At 35.0% G+C, this 19,361-nt stretch overlaps 1 protein-coding gene across 1 annotated transcript in view; it reads right to left on the bottom strand.

Moving 5' to 3' along the window:
- CATSPERT (catsper channel auxiliary subunit tau) overlaps window positions 1-19,361 on the bottom strand; it is a 116,183-nt gene that overhangs the window by 7,471 nt on the left and 89,351 nt on the right. Inside the window, exon 15 of the mRNA XM_006748124.2 lies at window positions 483-557. Within this exon, the coding sequence (XP_006748187.2) occupies window positions 483-557 (75 nt within the window). The remainder of the gene's footprint in view (window positions 1-482; window positions 558-19,361) is intronic.

Here is a 19,361-nt window from a genome sequence, read left to right as displayed (position 1 = left end):
AGTTTTGTAGTTCTGGGATCAAGCTAGTATATCATTGAAATAGACTTTGAGATGAAGTCTCTTATTCAAATATTTCAAACATATTCTTATATTAGTTCATACAACTTCTACATTAACCAGTTGAAAATGGCAAAATGTGAAATAATCAGCCTAGTATCTGTTTTAGTTTATTTCAACTTAGTTGTTCAAACTTCATTGTAATGGATACAATTTATTGCAACTGTTTTTCAAATATTAGTTGATATCCAGATGAGAGTATAAGGATCCCCTGGGTTTTTCTGAGAAATACAGATTCTCAGGCTCCATTTCTAGACTGAGATTCATCAGGTCAGAGGTAGAACCTGAGGACATGTATTTTTTCAAAGACAGCCATGTGTTTCTAATGGGTAGTCTGGTTTAGGAACCACTGAATTATATAAAGTATTAGAGAAGCCTAGTACTTAAATATACTTGTTATTGGGATAGGATAATTCAGGACTCACCTGGTATTTTGGTTTGAATTCTATATATTCTGGTCTGAAAGCTGGTAAAATGTGTTCCTTTGGTGAAAAAATCACCTTATAAAAAGAGAAGTTTTAATTTTAGGCTGCTTGTAATGCAAGGATATTTCCCAAGATAATTTTATCCTTTCAATAGTTATTAAAAACATAAAAAACTTATAATCTAAATATTTTTCTCATAACTACTATAATTTACTTTGCCAATCATCAAAGAAATCTATACATATATAATGCATTTACACATATAACCTTAGCTTCCTTGATACTATAATATTCACCCTATTGAATTTGTGAAATCAAAACAATGCACAGCAACTTCAAGCAGAAACAAAAGTAGAAAAGAAATAGAAATGTCAGAATTAATATAATCTCATTTTAAAAGGTTGTAAAATGCTTTAGATAATAAATGGCATTTGAGGGGCCCCTACTGCTCAGTCGGTTAAGCGTCTGACTCTTGATTTTGGCTCAAGTCATGATCTCAGGGTTGTGAGATCAAGCCCCGCATTGGGTTAATGTGCTGAGTGTGGAGCCTGCTTAGGATTCTCTCATCTTCTCCCTCTGCCCCTCCCCCACCCCTACAAAAAATAAAAAATAAATAAATGGCATTTGATATTGTATTGGGCTAGAAAGCATTTTCAATGATTCCTTAACCTATAATTGCTAAATGGGTACTTAACCCTGCCTAAGGAAACACTTGGTGCTAGATTAAGGTGTATAGGAACAATTACAGAATCACAGAACCACTGAATTTTTGGAGATGAAAGGTGCTTTAGAGATAATCCAATCCTACTCCTTGTTTCATACAAGAATCTGAAGTTGAAGTTTGTTTTCCCGTTACCCAGATGATTAGTAGCCTAAATCCTAAGTGTCCTAAATTTTTATCTGATACTCCCTTCATTACACAATCAAGACCACAGTGACTGAGAATGATGCTTTGGAAGCATCATAATGTGCATCCACACTGCCAACTCATCTAGACAAAACTTGACGCCATCTCTTTGAGAGTACTTAGTCTACAAACTACTTTCCAATATACTATCTCCTTTAGACAGCAGAAGGTTCATTATATATCAAGTTAATTAAAATAACAGTTCAATGAATGATGTTTCTATAAGTAATACTTTTAAGTGTTCATTACTTTTAAGCAGTTAATAACATGACCTTATTCTTAAATTTTCACCAGCGTCCTACTTTTGCTGCTATTCATTGCCCTAACACATTGACTAAATTATTTCTATGAGTTTCTCAATATTCCACATTATAGTTTCTCTCCTTCAGACAAATGTATCTAACTCTGAATTCTTGAAATACATCTCAGACTTTTCCACATCTGTTCTTTTGCTTGTTTTGTTTTTCTTTGCTTGAATTTCCCCAAATTTCCCTAAAAAACAGTTTGAACTCTAACATTTGAAATTTCATTATTTTAAATAAATTTAGTATAAAAATTAAAAATAAATAAAATATATATGAGAAGAGGAAGAACAGTAAAAAAACAAAAAACAAAAAACCCCATGATCTCCTTTTTTTAAAAAACACAAAGAAACAAAAACTCCTCCCTAAGATAAGCTTGAAAGAATGTGTGAAAGGACATAAAATGTTAATTAACATCTCTGGAGGAGAGGAAACAGGACACTATTAACTTTTATTGTTTAACTCTGTATCATTATTTAAATTAACATGGAACACTTTATAAACAAAAAACTCCAGTACATTTATACTGGGGAGAAATGCTTTAGGCATTCATCTCAGGAAGCTAGAAAAGAACAATAAAACAAACCAATATAGGAGCGTCAAGATGATGGACTAAACATGGAGATCTCTTCTTTTCTACCTTCCAAGGTTCTGGTAAATTAACAGAAAACAATATTTCAAAAAGAAAAATCCCGTGGCAATACTGGAAATCAATAAGGTGAGACACCATGATTTAGAAAGTTGAGAAAATTCAGAAAATATGAAAGCAGATGAGACTGATTGAACGGAAACCCCCATCAAGAAAGTTAGAGCCTTGAACAGCAGAAATCAGGTGGGCCTGAGAAACAAAAAAAATTCAAGGACAGCATATACAAAGAGAATCAGGTGATGGTGCATTTGTCATAGTTATTAATTAAAGAGCTACATTCAGAACAGCTGGATCTTCTCTTCCACAGCATACAGAGCACATGCCACTGGCAGCATTGTCTTTCCCAGTTGCACACCCAAAACATAAAAAAAAAAAAAAATTGAGGGGATTATGCTAAGTGAAGTAAGTAAGGTAGAGAAAGATAATTATCATATGGTTTCACTCATACGTGGGACATAAGCAACAGCGCGGATGACCATAGGGGAAGGGAGGGAAAACTGAAGGGGGAGAAATCAGAGAGGGAGACAAACCATGAGAGACTCTGGACCCTGGGAAACAAACTGAGGGTTTGGGTGGGGGGCAGTAATAGTGTGATTGGGTATTAAGGAGGGCATGTGTTGTGATGGGCACTGGGTGTTATATGTAACTAGTGAATCAATGAACACTACATCAAAAACTAATGATGTACTATACAGTGGCTAACTGAACATGATAATTTAAAAAAATAGAAAAAATATTGCTTTCTAAAGAAAATGTGCCATCTGCCCAGGTGGAGATCCTATGAGTTTTGAGCAGAATAGAGCTTGCTGTCACTGACATTTCCACATTAGATAACAGAGGAGGTATAAAAAGAAAAAAAAGGAAGTTCCATCTAGGAGAGAAACACATGGGTTCTTTGGAAATGTTGTTGGGTTCCCAGCCATCCTGCCTATGCTCTTGCATCCCCATATACACCCCCCCAGGGAAGCCTGCCTGTCACACAGAGCATACCTATACAATCAACATATTCTGTCATTCACAAATATAAAATGAGCCAACAAAGTTTACCAGGTATATGAGGAAAATCAATACATGCAAGTGAAGAATCAATAAGAGCAAACAGAACTAACTCCAGAGTAAATAGAGATATTTCTGAGGAATGTGAGGAGAGGGTGACCCTTGGAAAAGATTCTAAATACAACCCTGAGAAATTCAAAAAGGTATTGGTTTCCACTTAGCTGTATAAGAGGCATCCCAAATTTAACATATCACAAAAGAAAATTCTGGATCACTAATGCTGCTCCCCTCCCTCCCTCCAAAAACCCCACAAAACCTTGGCCTTTCTCGACTTTTCCTCATCTCAGTTATTGGTGCTACCATCTACTGGCTAGTAACCTAAGTTTCACTCTTTATTTCTCTCCTTCTCCTTACCACATCTAATCCAGCATTAAGTCTTCTGGCTTCTGCCTTCAAAATATATCAATTGTACAATTACATCTTGCCATCAACCCCATTACCACTGTAGCACAAGCCACTATCATCTCTTTCTTCTAGTCTCCTAATTAGTCTCTTGTTCTCTGTGACAGAGACTGATAATTGCCTTCCCACAATATATATTATCTCAAGAACATAAAATTTTTAGCATTTAGGTAGAAATGTTCTTTGCTAAAAAAAAAAAAAAAAAAGGGGTACATTGTCCAGCCTCTGTTGAAGATAAGGGTAACTATGTGACAAGTTTCTGGTCAACTACACGTAATTGTAAGTTGTTGGAAGAATCTTCTGAGAGAGTATCTTAAAATAGAGGCAGACTCAGCTGACAGGAACCTAACAAACCTGCCTGCATGTGAGACAGAACTCAACTGGTCAGTCCTTCATGTATCCACCCAGCAAGATTAAAACATAAATACACAATGATATGCACATAAGGTCTTCCTATGCTCTATCTAGTTCAATGAAGGTAACTGGGAACTGGGCTGCCACTTCTCAAGACCAAGAGTACTGCCATCCTAGGAGGGAGTAGAGCAAGAGTAAAAATGCCATGAAATTTCCTACCATTTTGAAGATGACTTTTTCTTCATTGGGTATTTGCTTGGTTGCCATAAACTTTGATTGTTTTCCAGAGCTCCCATTAAGCTGGTTCAGACAGCTTCTGGATCCTTTTTCAGTTTTTTTCAGAGGAACAAGAACTTGGAGCTATTTATTTCACCATTTTGTTTGTATCACTTTCCTTTAACATTTCTTATGGTGGGGGTTTTCTTGCAATGAATTCTCTCAGCTTTTGTTTGCTGAAAGGATATTTTAATTTCTGTTTTGAAAAATGTTATAACTGGTTAAAGAATTCTAGGTTGGTGATTTTTTCCTTCTATTAAAGATGACATTCCTATAGTCTTCGGCCTTACATAGTCTCTAACAAAAAGTCTGTTATTTTTATATTTCTTTCTCTATTACAAATGTGCCTTCCTTTCCACTCCCCCTAAGGTTTTCTCTTGACCACTGAATGTCAGCAATGTGATTATGATATGTCTGAGAATTTTTTTTTTAGGTCTATGCTCTTTGAGTTCATTGAGTTTCTTGGATCTGTGGGTTTATAGTTTTCATCAAATATGAAAAACTTCTGACCATTATTTCTTCAAATACATTTTTTAGTTTCCTCTCCCTATAAGTCTCCAATTATATGTATGTTTTACTACTTGATATTTTCTTATGTTACTGATGCTCTACTTTTTAAAAAAATCTTTTTTCTCATTCTGCTTTATTTTGTCTAATTTCTAATTCTGTCTTCAGGTTCATTGATCCTTTGCAGCATCTAATGTGCTATTACTTCCTTTTTCATCTCTAAAAATTCCATTTTGTCTATCTACACCTTCCATTTCTTTCCTCATCATGTTCATGTTTATTCTACCATCTTGAATATATGGAATATATTTGTAATAGCTCTTTCAACCTCCTTTTCTGTTAGTTCTATCTTCTCTGTCATTTCTAGGTCTTTTCCTATTGATTGATTTTTCCCTGCACTATGGGTCATATTTTCTTGCTTTTTTTTGTATGTCTGTAATTTCTAATTGGATGCTGAGAATGATAAATTTTACATTTTTGGTTACTAGATTTTGCTTTCTTCTTTAATCTAGTATTTGGTTTATTTTGGTACATATTAAGATACTTGGAAACAGGGTCCTTCGAAGTTTGCTTTTAAGCTTTATTGGTGGTGAGGGGGCATTGTCCAAAAGCCTTTAATGTAGAGCTGACTTAGTCTCTCCACTAAGATTATGGCCTTCTAGGGCGCCTGGGTGGCTCAGTCGTTAAGTGTCTGCCTTCAGCTCAGGTCATGATCCCAGGGTCCTGGGATCGAGCCCCACATCAGGCTCCCTGCTCTGCAGGGAGCCTGCTTCTCCCTCTCCCACTCCCCCTGCTTGTGTTCCCTCTCTCACTGTGTCTCTCTCTGTCAAATAAATAAATAAAATCTTTAAAAAAAAAAAAAAAAAAAAAGATTATGGCCTTCTATTTGCTGTCACATGTGTTATGAATCTTTCCTCTCTAGCATAGAGGAAAATGGTTTATTTCTAGCTATGTGAGTTCCTAGAATGTTCTACCCAATCCTTTTCAGTGGTTCTTCTTCTTGCCTCCAGTATTTCACTACTCCAGATTAATCTCAAAGACTGTAGGGGACCTCCTTCACAGTTATCTGGAGATTTCTTGCTCTACATTTCCTTCCATTCTGGTACTCTACTCCACAAATTCTGCCTCTGCCCACCAAACTCCAATCTCCATCTCCTCAATTCAGTGATACCTCCAAGCTCTGTTTTGGTTCTCCCTCCTGGTGCTGCCATGCAGAAAACTGGTACAATTGTAGGGCTCACTTTGTCCTTTTCTCTAAGAAATCACAGTCTCCTGAGAAACAAAATGAGGGGTTTAGAGGGGAGGGGGGGTGGGGGGATGGGTTAGCCCAGTGATGGGTATTAAGGAGGGCACGTATTGCATGGAGCACAGGGTGTTATACACAAACAATGAATCATGGAGCACTACATCAAAAACTAATGATGTAGGGGTGCCTGGGTGGCTCAGTCGTTAAGCGTCTGCCTTCGGCTCAGGTCATGATCCCAGGGTCCTGGGATCGAGCCCCACATCAGGCTCCCTGCTTGGCAGGAAGCCTGCTTCTCCCTCTCCCACTCCCCCTGCTTGTGTTCCTGCTCTTGCTATCTCTCTCTCTGTCAAATAAATAAATAAAATCTTAAGAAAAAAAAAAACTAATGATGTAATGTATGGTGACTAACATAATAAAATAAAATTAAAAAAAAAAAAAAGAAATCACAGTCCCATGCTGCCATCTTCCCAATGTCTAAAAACTACTTCTCCATAATTTTGTTCTGGTTTTCTTATTGTTTAAGGAAGAAAGATAAATCATATCCCTGTAAACTCCATCTTTACTAGAAGCAGAAGTGTGACATTTACTTTTCATGGATCTATCATATACATTATTTGGCTCAGCAGAGATTTATATTTAAATTATAATAATATATATAATATATATTGTAACAATTATAAATTAACTTTTCTTAGATTTAAAATAGACTCAATCTATAAACAAAGCATGGGAGATTTAACTAGAGCAATATAACAGAATGTATTAGAAACCTTAACAAAGAAATGATACTATGTGAATAACAACAACAACAAAAAGAAAATGGAAGGGGCAAGAAAATGAAACTTTTTAAAAAACCTTGTTCATCTTTCATAGTAGGAAGTTGGTAGATAATGCCTATTGGTTTACATGCCAAGAAATATTTCAAACATATTAGAGCATTACAAATAATGATTACAAAAATTAAAAAAATAATGTTTAATAAAACTGAGAAGAAAAGTGGTAAAAGGAAGGTTTGAAATAGTATAAATGCTCTAAATCATCTTTCAGAGTATGACATCAACACATTCTACCCAAAGCTGATTAGTTGATAAATCAAATAGAGTTTGAACTACATAATTTAAAGCTATAATAAAACTTACCAGAAGAACTTTAAAAGTAGTTGTCTTGGGTAAATGAAACTGATAGTGTAGCTATGGGTGGAGAAAGATGTCTTTTTCTTTTCATTTTATACCCTTCTGTGCAGACTGATTTTTGGGGGACTGTGTAGGTGTAATTTTAATTAAAAAGAAAAAGCTGGGGGGTGGGAAAACATAAAAGCTTAAAACTTACAAAAAACTACAAAGGGCATTCTTTTTTCCCCCCGCAAAAAGGCATTCTTAATAGGGCATTGATTAAATAATTATTGTACAGGCTCACAATAAGAGACAGTAGAATTTAGTTGTTTGCAGCACAGACTTCAGAGCTGGTCTGCCTCAGTTCAAAATTCAGGCTTACCACTTTATTGTCCTCAGACAAATTAGTTGGCTGCTCCATGACTTAACTTTCCCACATATAAAATAAAGTAAAAATATCTACATCACAGGATTGTTATGGGGATTAAATGAGTTAAAGTATTAAGATATTAATATAGGAAATTGCAATAAAAGTATTGGGTATTATTATTAAAAAGAATGAAATGTGGAATCTAAAAAACAAAGTAAACAAAAAAAGAAAACCAGACTCTTAAATACAGAGAACAAACTGGTGGTTGTCAGAAGGGAGGCAGGTGGGGGGGTTGGGCAAAATAGATAACGGGACTAAGAGGTACAAATTTCCAGTTGTAAAATAAGTGAGTCATGGAAATGGGGGTGCAGCATGGGAAACAGAGTTAAAGGTATTGCAGTGGCATTATGTGGTGATAGATGGTGACTACATACATAATGAGCACTGAATAATGTATAGAATTGTTGAATCAATATGTTGTACATCTGAAACTAATATAACATTGTATGTTAATTATACTTTGATTTTTAAAAAAACTATTGGCTATTGTTATTAAAATAACATTACACCCACTTAAAGTAATGAAATTGATTTAATAGCACATTTATTAATGTGCTATTAAATGAAAAATTAAGGTACAGATGACTAGTTGATCATAATAAGCAGTCTGGGAAAGTGCCAGTGGCATATAGGGAAGGCTTTGCAAAACTGACTCAAGTGGAATGAGAAAACTTAAATAGACAATAATTTTTTTAAAAAAAATTTAAATAATTATAAAATACATGACTATACATTTGCCAAAATCTATTGATCTGTACTTCACAAAGAATTAACATTAATGTATGTAAACTAAAACAATAAAAAAACAGAATGTTGGTAGGCAAGAAATAATGCAGAAATTGACAAATGAATCCAACTGTATTTATTACAAATGTAAGATATATGACTACACTGAAAGGGGTAGGAGAAAAAAGGAAGTGACCTTAGTAACTTTGAAAAATAATGTTTTGGCTGGAAAGTATAAGGCTAAAGACAAAGTAAACTGTACATAAACAATGTGTGCTAGTAGGTAAGTTTGTTCTTCATGGGTGTAGTGTAATTTAGTATTTCTGACACTGCTTTGCATTTATATTGGGGTGGAATAAATAAATGTATAGTGGATGATGACAGCCAGGTTTCTCACTGTGGGAGAGAGAAGTTACATTAGATACAAGCAAGAAAAGAGGGTTAGAATAAACTCAGTGATACTGGAATAGATTCAGAGACATCAGTATAAACTTATAATTAGCAAAATATAGAAAGAGATATATACAGAAACAAGTATAGATATATGTATATACATGGTTTGTATACACACATATATTATTTAACTGTCTGCTGAGAAGGCCTAGACACAATAGCAACAATACACCCAACTCCCAGAGCCTGGTTTCAAAATATCATTCTCCAGTAAAAATACCAGGGCTCCTTGTAGAAATGATTGATTCTAGGACTGGGGCAAGAAAGTTACAAGATAAGCCTGGAATATCTTACAGACAAAAAGGAAAGTACTCAAAAGACAAAAGGATGGAGGCATGTCAAAGGGACACAGGACACACAAAGAATTGCTACTGGCCAAAGCTGGAAAAATTTACACAAAAAATCAATAACATCATCTTGGATTATAACCAAAAATATATAATATATTTATTTAGAAATAAAATACATCATTAAAAAAATAAATTAATTGGCTAATATAACTAGGAGATCTGATTCCAGGGACTCAATGTGACCAAGTCACTATCTCCCTGTATCTTTCTTCCTCTGTGTTGGTTTCTTATTTTTTCTCTCTTAGACCACTGCTAGTTCTTGATATAAAAGAATAAAAACTTCTCTTAATGTTCTTATATCAAATTATGTGGTTATCCTTGTAGCCACAGAGACAGTGTCAAGTTTGCCAACTACACCAAGGATTAGAGCTGGGGCAAGGATGACATCCTCAGGAAGGAATACTGATAGACAAAAATATTATAAGTATATGGACAATTAAAATGTACAGGCAAGCCTCATTGTGTTTTGCTTTATTGTACTTCCCAGATATTTCATTTTTTAAATAAATTGAAGGTTTGTGGCAACCCTCTGTTAAGCAAGTATATCAGTGTCATTTTTCCAACAGAATTTGCTCATTTTGTGTCTCTGTGTTACATTTTAATAATTCTCACAATATTTCAGACTTCTTTGTTATAATTTTACTTGTGCTGATTTGTGATTTTATTACAATGCTGAAAGCTCATATATTTAGCATTTTTAGTATAAAGTATTTTTAAATTAAGGTATGTACATTTTTAAAGATATAATGCTATTGCTCACTTAATAGACTACAGTATAGTGTAAGCATAACTTTTATATGCACAGGGAAGCCAAAAAATGCATTTGACTTGATTTGTTGTGATATTCACTTTATGTGGTGGTCTGGAACCAAACCTGCAATATCTCTGAGGGTCCTGTTGTATTGAAACAACTGCCTATCTATTTCAGCAAAAATATCAGTAAATTCTTACCTCATACCAGAAAAAAAGTATAAATGAACTAAACATATGTAAACATAAAGAGCATATACTAGGAAAATATCTAAGAGAATATTGACATAATCTTGGGGTGGAGAAATACCTTCTAAAAAAGATATAAACTAACAGCCACAGAGGAAAAGGTGTCAGATTTGACAACATAAATATTTAAAATTGCTATAAGGGACCCAAAGAAGTTAAAAAACATAGGTAATAAACAGCATAGATCACAAAGCATTGTTATTCAAAATATATAAAGCATTCTCACACATAAACACACAACCCAATTTGTGTATATGGGCAGAGATTATAAGCAGTCAAATAACAGAAATACAAATGGATAATATACACATGAAAATTGTTCACTCATTAATAATCAGAAAAATGCAAATTAAAATGACAATGGAATATCATTTTTATGCGAACAATTAACAAAAACTAAAATGAATAGGGAGTGGAATACTAAATATTTTCTTACATTTTGGGTGCAAATGCAAATTAGCAAATCTGGTTTAAAGGATGATCTGGCAGTATATACATCAAAATTAAATATGCTCATACATTTTGATCCAACAAGTCTACTTCTCATATTTATCCTATAGTATATTGTACAGGTGAATAAATATAATACTTACCATTTAGCAAGTGACTATTATGTTCCAAGGCCTTTAAAATTCTTTGAAATAGATGATAGTATAATCATTTTGCAGATGACAAAACTGAACTCAGATGTAAATTGCCCAAAGTTATATGACCATGAAAGTGGAAGAATCTGGATTTAAACCTAGATATTTCTGCCTGTAAAATCCAAGGTCTTTTTACTATATAATACTAATTCTCTTACCATCACCAAACAATGCCTTTAAATGGTAGGTAAAATCAAATTCCCCATTCCTCCCCACCTTTCTTTCATCCTGACTTTTGGGGAAATGATCTAGCATCCCATCATGGTCAGGGTTTAAATAGAAACTAATTAAGGTATATACTGAAAATCTTAATTTATGAAGGGGCTCTAAAAATGTGAAGGAACTATTGAAAGACTGTCACCTGAATCAGCTATGAGTTGAAAGAGATGTTTGTTAGTCCTTTCCAATTCAGATTAGCACTCCAGAAGTTTGTCTCAAAATACCGCATTTCTTTAACACACTGTCTACCTTGGTTCATAAAAAACTCTTAACTTCAAACAACTTTAAAATTTATTTCCCCACAGAATTCTGAAGATTTTGTGATTTTGTGAAGCAATTACTTTAGACTTTTAAGAGCTTGTTCTAGAATTCTGATATGTCTTCAATTTACAAGCTCGTTGCCCTAGGTGATAGATTCTTTCAAACTTAATTGCATATAACCTATGTTTTATGGTTTACCAAGTGAATTTATCTTGTTCAATTTAAGTTTTATCTATTGTATATACAGGTCTGACTACCACCCTTAAAGAAAATATTTAAGGTAAGTTTTCTTTTTCTTTACCTTATAAAAACTAAACTTTTTATTTTGAAATACTGCAGTTTCCCATGAGTTGTAAGAAATAACAGAGAGAACCCATGGACCCTTTATCCAGTTTCTCTTAATAGTAACATCTTATAAAACTGTAGTAAAATATAACAACCAGGATACTGACATTGTACAGTCAAGATGCAGAATATTTCCACAAGGATCCCTAATGTCCTTTTATAGTCACATCCATTCCTCTCCTGCCACCACTTCCTATTTAATGCCTGGCAACTACTAGTCTGTTCTTCATTTTTATAATTTTGTAATTTCAAAAATATTATATAAATGGAGTCATATAGTGTATAACATTTTGGGATTGGTTGTTTTCACTCAGCATAATTCTCCAGAAATTCAGCCAGGTTGTATATATCAATACTTTGTTCCTTTTTATTACTATTATTCCATGGTATGGATGTACCACAGTTTATTTAGCCATTCGCCAGTTGAAGGACAATCTGGATTGCTTCTACTTTTTGACTATTATGAGTAAGGCTGCTAGAGAGTATTATGCTAAACAAGTAAGTCAGTCAGAGAAAGACAAATACCATATGATTTCAGTTATATGTGGAATTTAAGAAACAAAACAAATGAGCATAGGGAAAAAAAGAGAGAGACAAATCAATAAACAGACTCTTAACTATAGAGAACAAACTGATGGTTACCAGAGGGGAGGTGGGGGGTGGGAATGGGTGAAATATGTGATGGGGATTAATGTGTGCAGTTGTTGTGATGAGCACTGGGTGTTGTATGGAATTGCTGAATCACTATATTATACACCTGAAACTAATATTACACAATATTAACTAAATGGAATTTAAATAAAAACTTAAAAGAAATAAATTATATTAAATCAACAGGTCAATCTGGGGAGAACTGACATCTTTACTATGTTGAGTCTTCCAATCCATGAACATGGTATGTCCCACCATTTATTTAGGCCTTTGATTCTTATCATACAGATCCTATACATGTTTTCTTAGATATGCAAGTATTTAATTTTCTCTGGAGTTATTGTAAATGTTATTGTGTTTTAAATTTTTGTTTCCACATGTTCATTGTTAGTATAGATAAATGCTATTTTTTCATTTTGAATTTGCATCCTCCAGCCTTGTGGAACTCACTTATTAGTTCTATTATGTGTTGATGTTGTTGTTTGCAGACTCTTTTTGGTATTTTCTACATAGACAATCATTCCATCTGAAAATATAGTTTTATTTCTTCTTTTCTAATCTGTGTCACTTTTATTTCCTTTTCTTGCCCTATTACAATGGATAAAATTTCTAGTACTACATTGAAAAAGAGTAGCAAGAGCATACAACCTTGACTTGTTCCTGATCTTGGAGGAAGAGCATTCAGGCTTTCATCATTAAGGATAATGTAAACTATAGGTTTTTGCAGATGTGCTTTATCAAATTGAGGAAGTTACCTTCTCATACTAGTTTGTTGAGAGTTTTTAAATCAAGATTGTGTGTATAATTTTGCAAAAAACTTTTTTGTTTCAGTTTATATGAGTTTTCTCCTTTAGTCTATTGCTATGGTGAATTACACGACTGATTTTCAAATGCCGAACTAGCCTTGCATATCTGTATATGATGAATTACATGGACTGATTTTTACATGTTGAACCAGTGTTACATGATATATAATTCTTTTTATACATTGTTGTATAAGTGTGCTAATATATTGTTGAGGATTTATGCATCTAAATTCGTGAGAGATATTGACCTGTATCTATCTCTTTTCTTTCTTTCTTTCCTTTCTTTTTCTCTTTCTTTCTTTCTTTCCTCTCTCTCTCTCTTTCTTTTCTTTCTTTTCTTTCCTTCCTTCCTTCCTTCCTTCCTTCCTTCCTTCCTTCCTTCTATACTGTATCTGGTTTTAGTATAAGACTAATAATAGCCTCATAAAATGAGTTGGGAAGTATTCCTTTCTCTTCTGTTTTTTGGAATAGATTGTGTAAAATTAGTGATAATTCTGTCTTGATTGCTTAGTAAAATTCTCTAGTGAAACCATCTGTGCCCAGACACTTCTTTTCCAGGAGATTTTAAATTACTAATTCAATTTTTTTAATGGCCATAGAATTATTTTATTCCATTCGAGACTTCCTCTTTAACCCAAGGATTATTTAGAAGTGTGTTGTTTAATTTATAAGCATTTGGAGGTTTTTCTGTTGTTTGTTATTGATTTCTGGTTTGATTCCATGTTATGTATATAGACAAAGATATATATTACCACTCACCAAGTTATTTACTTCATAATAGGCTGAGACCCATTGGCTCAAAAGCCTGAAAGCACCAAACTAAAAGTTGTGCACATCCAATTGTTTTAAAAATAACCCCCCAAAAGCAGATTTTTAGCTATTTAGAGTCCACCTCCTTTGCATAGCTCATGAAACTGTGCCCAACATATGCTATCCATAGATAAGATAAACCCTGGGGACATAAAGTCCTCTAGTCCGGGCTGCCTTTGGACTTCTCTGACCTAAAGAGTCCCTGCTAAGCTATTGCATGAAATCACCTAGACATACAACACCCTCTCTAAAAACCTTGTCCCCCCAAAATTTCCTTGCTGTCCTCCTCTTCTGAGTGGTGGCTTCTGTGCCTCCAGATGGTGTCATGTTGTGAGGGACTTTCCTCACATGCAAACCTATTACAGTGTTACTCAAATAAGACGTGTGTGGTCAGAGAACACAATGTCTTCTGGTTTTAATTATTTTTAATTTGCTGAATTTGGTTTTATGATCCAAGATGTGGTCCCTAAAATCTAAATATTCCATGGGCACTTCAAAACAAATTGGGTAGAGTGTCAGAGCCTGTTGGCTGATTGTGTTGTTCAGGTCTTCTACATTCTTGCTGATTTTCTCTCTTGCAGTTCTATAAATTACTGAGAGCAGGCTGTTGACATCCCCAATTAACTGTGGATTTTATTTTCCCTTTAAGCTCTATCAGATTTTGCCTCATATATTTCAGCTCTGTTACTTTAGGATTATTATGTCTTCCTGGTGGATTGATACTTTTATTATTATATAACATCCTTCTTTGTCTCTAGTAATTTTCTTTGTACTGAAATCTATCTAGTTTATCTGATATTAATATAGCCATTGTTGCTTTTCATGATTAATGTTTGCATGTCATATCTTTTCCCACTCTTTTGTTAACTTAAATATTTCTTATAGAAAGCATATTGTTGGATCATATTTTTTATTCACGCTGCCAACTCTATCTTTTAAATGATGTATTTAGACCCCTTACTTTTAAAGTAATTATTGACATATTGGGGCTTAAGTCTATCATTTTATGTTTTCTGTTTATTTCTTCTACTTCTCATTCCTCTGTTTCTTTTTTCTTATTTTTTTTGTGGGTTAATATTTCTTAGAATCCCACACTGATTTACTTATACTGTTTTTTTAGTGTGTTGCTTTTTATAGTTTTCTTAGTGGTTATGCTATGTATTATATTTACATAACATTACAATCTATGATAATTGATATTTTACCTCTTCAAGTGAAGTATAGAAATCTTACTTCTATTTAGTCCCCTTCCCTTTTTTTTAAAAAAAAGATTGATTTATTTATTTTAATGAAAGAGAGAGAGATTGGCAAGAGGAGCAGGAGGAGAAGAGATTCCCAAACAGACTAGGCGCTGAGTGCAGAGCCTGACATGGGGCTTGATCTCACGACTGTAAGATCATGACATGAGCTAAACCAAGAGTTGGTCAGTTAACCCACTGCACCACCCAGGCACCCCGAGGCCCCTTCACTTTTAAGATATAATTGTCTTAAGTATTTCCTCTACTTACAATGTGCATCACAGTAGATGGTGTTATAATCTTTGCTTTGACCATCACATATTATTTTAAAACTCATGAGAAGTAGGATAGTCTGTAATATTTGCCCATTCTCATGTTCTTTTCTTATGAAGTCCCAAGCCTTTTTTCTCTTCTCTTTTTTTTTTTTTTAAGAGACTTTCTTTTAGCTATTAATTAAGAATCTGTTTGCTACCAACAAATTCTCTTGGTTTTCCTTTATCTAGAATGTCTTTATTTTTCCTTCACTCCTGAAGGAAATTTTTGCTGGGTATAAAATTCACATTTACCTGTTCTTCTCTTTCAGTACTTGAAAAAACATTGTGCCACATCCTTCTGGCCTCCATAATTTTAGATGAGAAAATCAGTCATTCAGATAAGTACTCCCCTATAGGTAATGCATTCTCTCTGGCTGCTTTCAAGATTTTTTTTTTTTTCAGTTTTCAAATGTGTAATGATGATGTGACCTGGTGATTTCTTTGGATTTATACCCTTTGAGACTTGCTCAGGTTCTTGAATCTATAGGTTTATGTCTTCCAACAAATATAGTAAGTTTTCAGCAATTATTTGTTTAAATACTTTCTTTTGCTCTACCATTTCTTTTTCTTTTTCTTCTCCTCCTTCTCCCCCTCCTCCTCTCTCTCCTCTTTCTCCTTCCTCTCCTTCTATCCTTCTCCTTCCTCTCCCTCTCTCCTTGTCTCTCTCCACTCCTTCTGGAACTCCAATAAATATGAATGTTAACTCTTTTGCTGAAGCTCTGTTAAGTTTTTTCAGTCTGTTTTCTTTCTGTTGTTCAGATTGTGTAAATTCTATTGATATTTCCTTAAGTTCACTGCTTCTATCCTCTGTCATTTCCATTCTACTATTAAGCCCAACCAGTGAGATTTTTATTTTGGTTATTGTCTTTTTCAGTTCTATAATTTCCATTGGTCTTTTCTACAACTTCTACAACAAATAATTTTTATTTGTTTCAAGAGAATTTCTGATTGCTTGATGAAGCATTTTTTGGTGGTTGCTTAAAATCCTTGTCTGGTTATTTCAACATCTGATTCATCTTGGTGTTGGCATCTTTTGATTATCTTTTCTCACTTATGTTGTGATTTCCCTGGTTCTCGGTATGCCAAGTGATTTTCAAACATATCCTGGATACATAGGATCTTATATTATGAGACCCTGGATTTTTAAAAAAATTTTTTTGAAAAACAACAACAATTTTTTTTTTTTTAAGAAGGCTATCCCTCTCCCCACATGGGCCTTGACCGCCTCCAATCTAGATCCTTAGGAAGTTATGGCATGTAGTTCCTCACATCCACAGGTGACCTTTGGCCTTGGCTGCAAGTGATTTATAAAGGGTGAGGAGTGTAGTATACTTGGGAGTAAAAAAATATAAACTATACTTGTGATCATTTGCCTAACACACTACCAACACCTTTGGGGGAATGTCACAGAGCATTTAGTAGAAAGAAACTATTAGTGATAACAGCAAAAAGCCAAAACCTACATGGCAAATAGACAAAATATAACATCTACTGGGTGACTACTTTGTACTACTGTGCCAGGTGCCAGAAGATGGAAAGATAAGTAAGATAAATACCTTATCCCAATGTAGTAAAGGCTATGGCTAAATCATCAGCTATAAAGGATGGGATATTTCTTTGGTGGTAATATGTTAAAATGGCACCTAAAGTGCCACAGCTAATATGTAGTCAAGCTCAATCTGAAGCTACTTGTCAAATCATCTTTAACTGTCAGTGCTACTTTGACTATGCCTACTGTACTTTGTAAATTTATCTCATTTATTATGTAACAATTATGTTACTGTAATATAATGGTTTACCCCAAATAAGTCTTTCCCACTACCTCACTATAAGGTCTTTTAAGTCAAGAGTATATTCTGTTCATTTTTGTGTCCACAGTTCCTGGCACATAGTAGGTACTCATTCAGAGTATTTGTCAAGTGCCTAGGTTTCAGACACTGTTCCAGATGAAATACAAGACACAGAAACTCCAGCTCTAAATATGCTTATATTCAGGTAGAAAAAATGGGCAGCTATGATTAAAGATATTACTACACTGGCATTTAGAAGATGGTTTGCACTTTGCTTGAGTCTCTGAGTCCCTTGGAGACTCTGATGGCTGTAAATTTCTGATAAAATTTATGTTTCTGATAAAATTTATCTTCATCAAAATATTTTGTGTTAGGTATACATAAAAATCTCTATTTCTCTAGCTCATTGATCTTATCACAATATGAATTGTTTGAGTGGACTTGGTAATGCTACTGCTATGAAGGTTCCGTTCAATTCAACCAACACAATGTAAGTTGTATGTGCAAAGCACTGGAAAATATTTAACATATATTGTCTCACCGAATCACCACTTTGGTTAAAAAGGCCTTTCATTACCCATGTCTACCCTTCCTTTTCTGCCCCAGGTCCCTGTTAAGTACATTTTTCACAGAATAATCCCAAGGCACCCTGTGTGGTTATCTAGTATGCTATATTATAATTCCTTGCTTACTTTTCTGTCAGCTACATTAACTAATATATTTTTTGTTACTCAAAGTCAGGGGAAGAGGAGAAGGCAGTTGATCATATGTGCTCTAGGGTCAAATCCCAACTGCCTTACTAACTGTGTGACTTTATACAATTTATCTAACCTCACTGAGCTTCAGTTTCCTCATCTGCAAAATATAAACAATAACAATGCCTACTTTGTTATGAGTATTAAATAAAATAATGCATATAAAAAACTTAATATGGGGGGAGAGGAAAAAGATGGCAGAGGAGTAGGGGACCCTATTCCAACTAGTCCCTGGAATTGAGCTGGATATCTACCAGACCACTCTGAACACCCACGAAATCAGCCTGAGATGTAAGAAGATAGATCTGGATCTCTACAAATAGAATATCGCAGGTGTTTGGTTTCGAGGTACAAAGTGGGGAGCCATGATTCCACCGCAGATATCAGAGGATAAACAGAAGGGGGAGGGAGCCGAGCCCTCAGGATCCTACACTGCTGGTGAGTGATAGCCTCCCATGCTGGGGACTGGGCACAGACTCACAGACCAGTAGCGATGGGAAAAGGACTTCAGGGCAGCCCCCCAGACTGAAACCCAGAGTGGTGGGGCCACACATGCAAACTGGGGTGGCTGGTGGTTTTAGAAGCACAAAGGGCAGAGACGTGCCCCAACCTGGAGGCGAAGACTGGGAGCACTGCTGAGGGGCGCACAACCCAGGACCGCTGCAGTTTATAGCAGCATAGACAGAAATGGAGATGGTGTGGCCTGGAGAACTCACTGAAGAACAGACTGCAATCTCTCTGCTCTGAGGCAGAGGGTTGGAAACGATCTCTTCAGCTCTGACTCTTGGAAGAGACATGGAAAGCCGCCAGGGAAAGCCACCAGTGAGCAAAAGCCCCCCAAAACCAGTTTCCACTGAGCTCATTCCTTGCCACAGGGGGCAGGGTAACTCTGCTCAAACAGGGTTGCCGGAGTAACAGCATGGCAGGCCCCTCCCCCAGAAGAGAGGCTGGGAAAACAAGAGAAAGCAACCCTAAGGTCCCTATAAAACAGGTGCATCTTGCTTGGGTTGTTGTCAATAATTTGGACTCTATACATTCCCTCAACCACCCCTCAACAGAATGACTAGGAGGAGGAACTCCCAAAATAGGAAAGACTCAGAGACTATGACTTATGCCACAGATTTACAAATGGATTCAGATATAACCAAGATGTCGGAGATGGAATTCAGGGTAGCAATTGTGAAGATGATAGCTAGAATGGAGAAATTGATTAATGGCAACATAGAGTCTCTAAGGGCAGAAATGAAAGCTGAATTGGCAGAACTTAAAAATGCTAT

Source organism: Leptonychotes weddellii, chromosome 3 (assembly GCF_054177405.1).
Source record: "Leptonychotes weddellii isolate Sample4059 chromosome 3, ASM5417740v2, whole genome shotgun sequence".
Lineage (NCBI taxonomy): Eukaryota > Metazoa > Chordata > Mammalia > Carnivora > Phocidae > Leptonychotes > Leptonychotes weddellii.
This window is presented reverse-complemented; position numbering and strand designations above follow the sequence as displayed.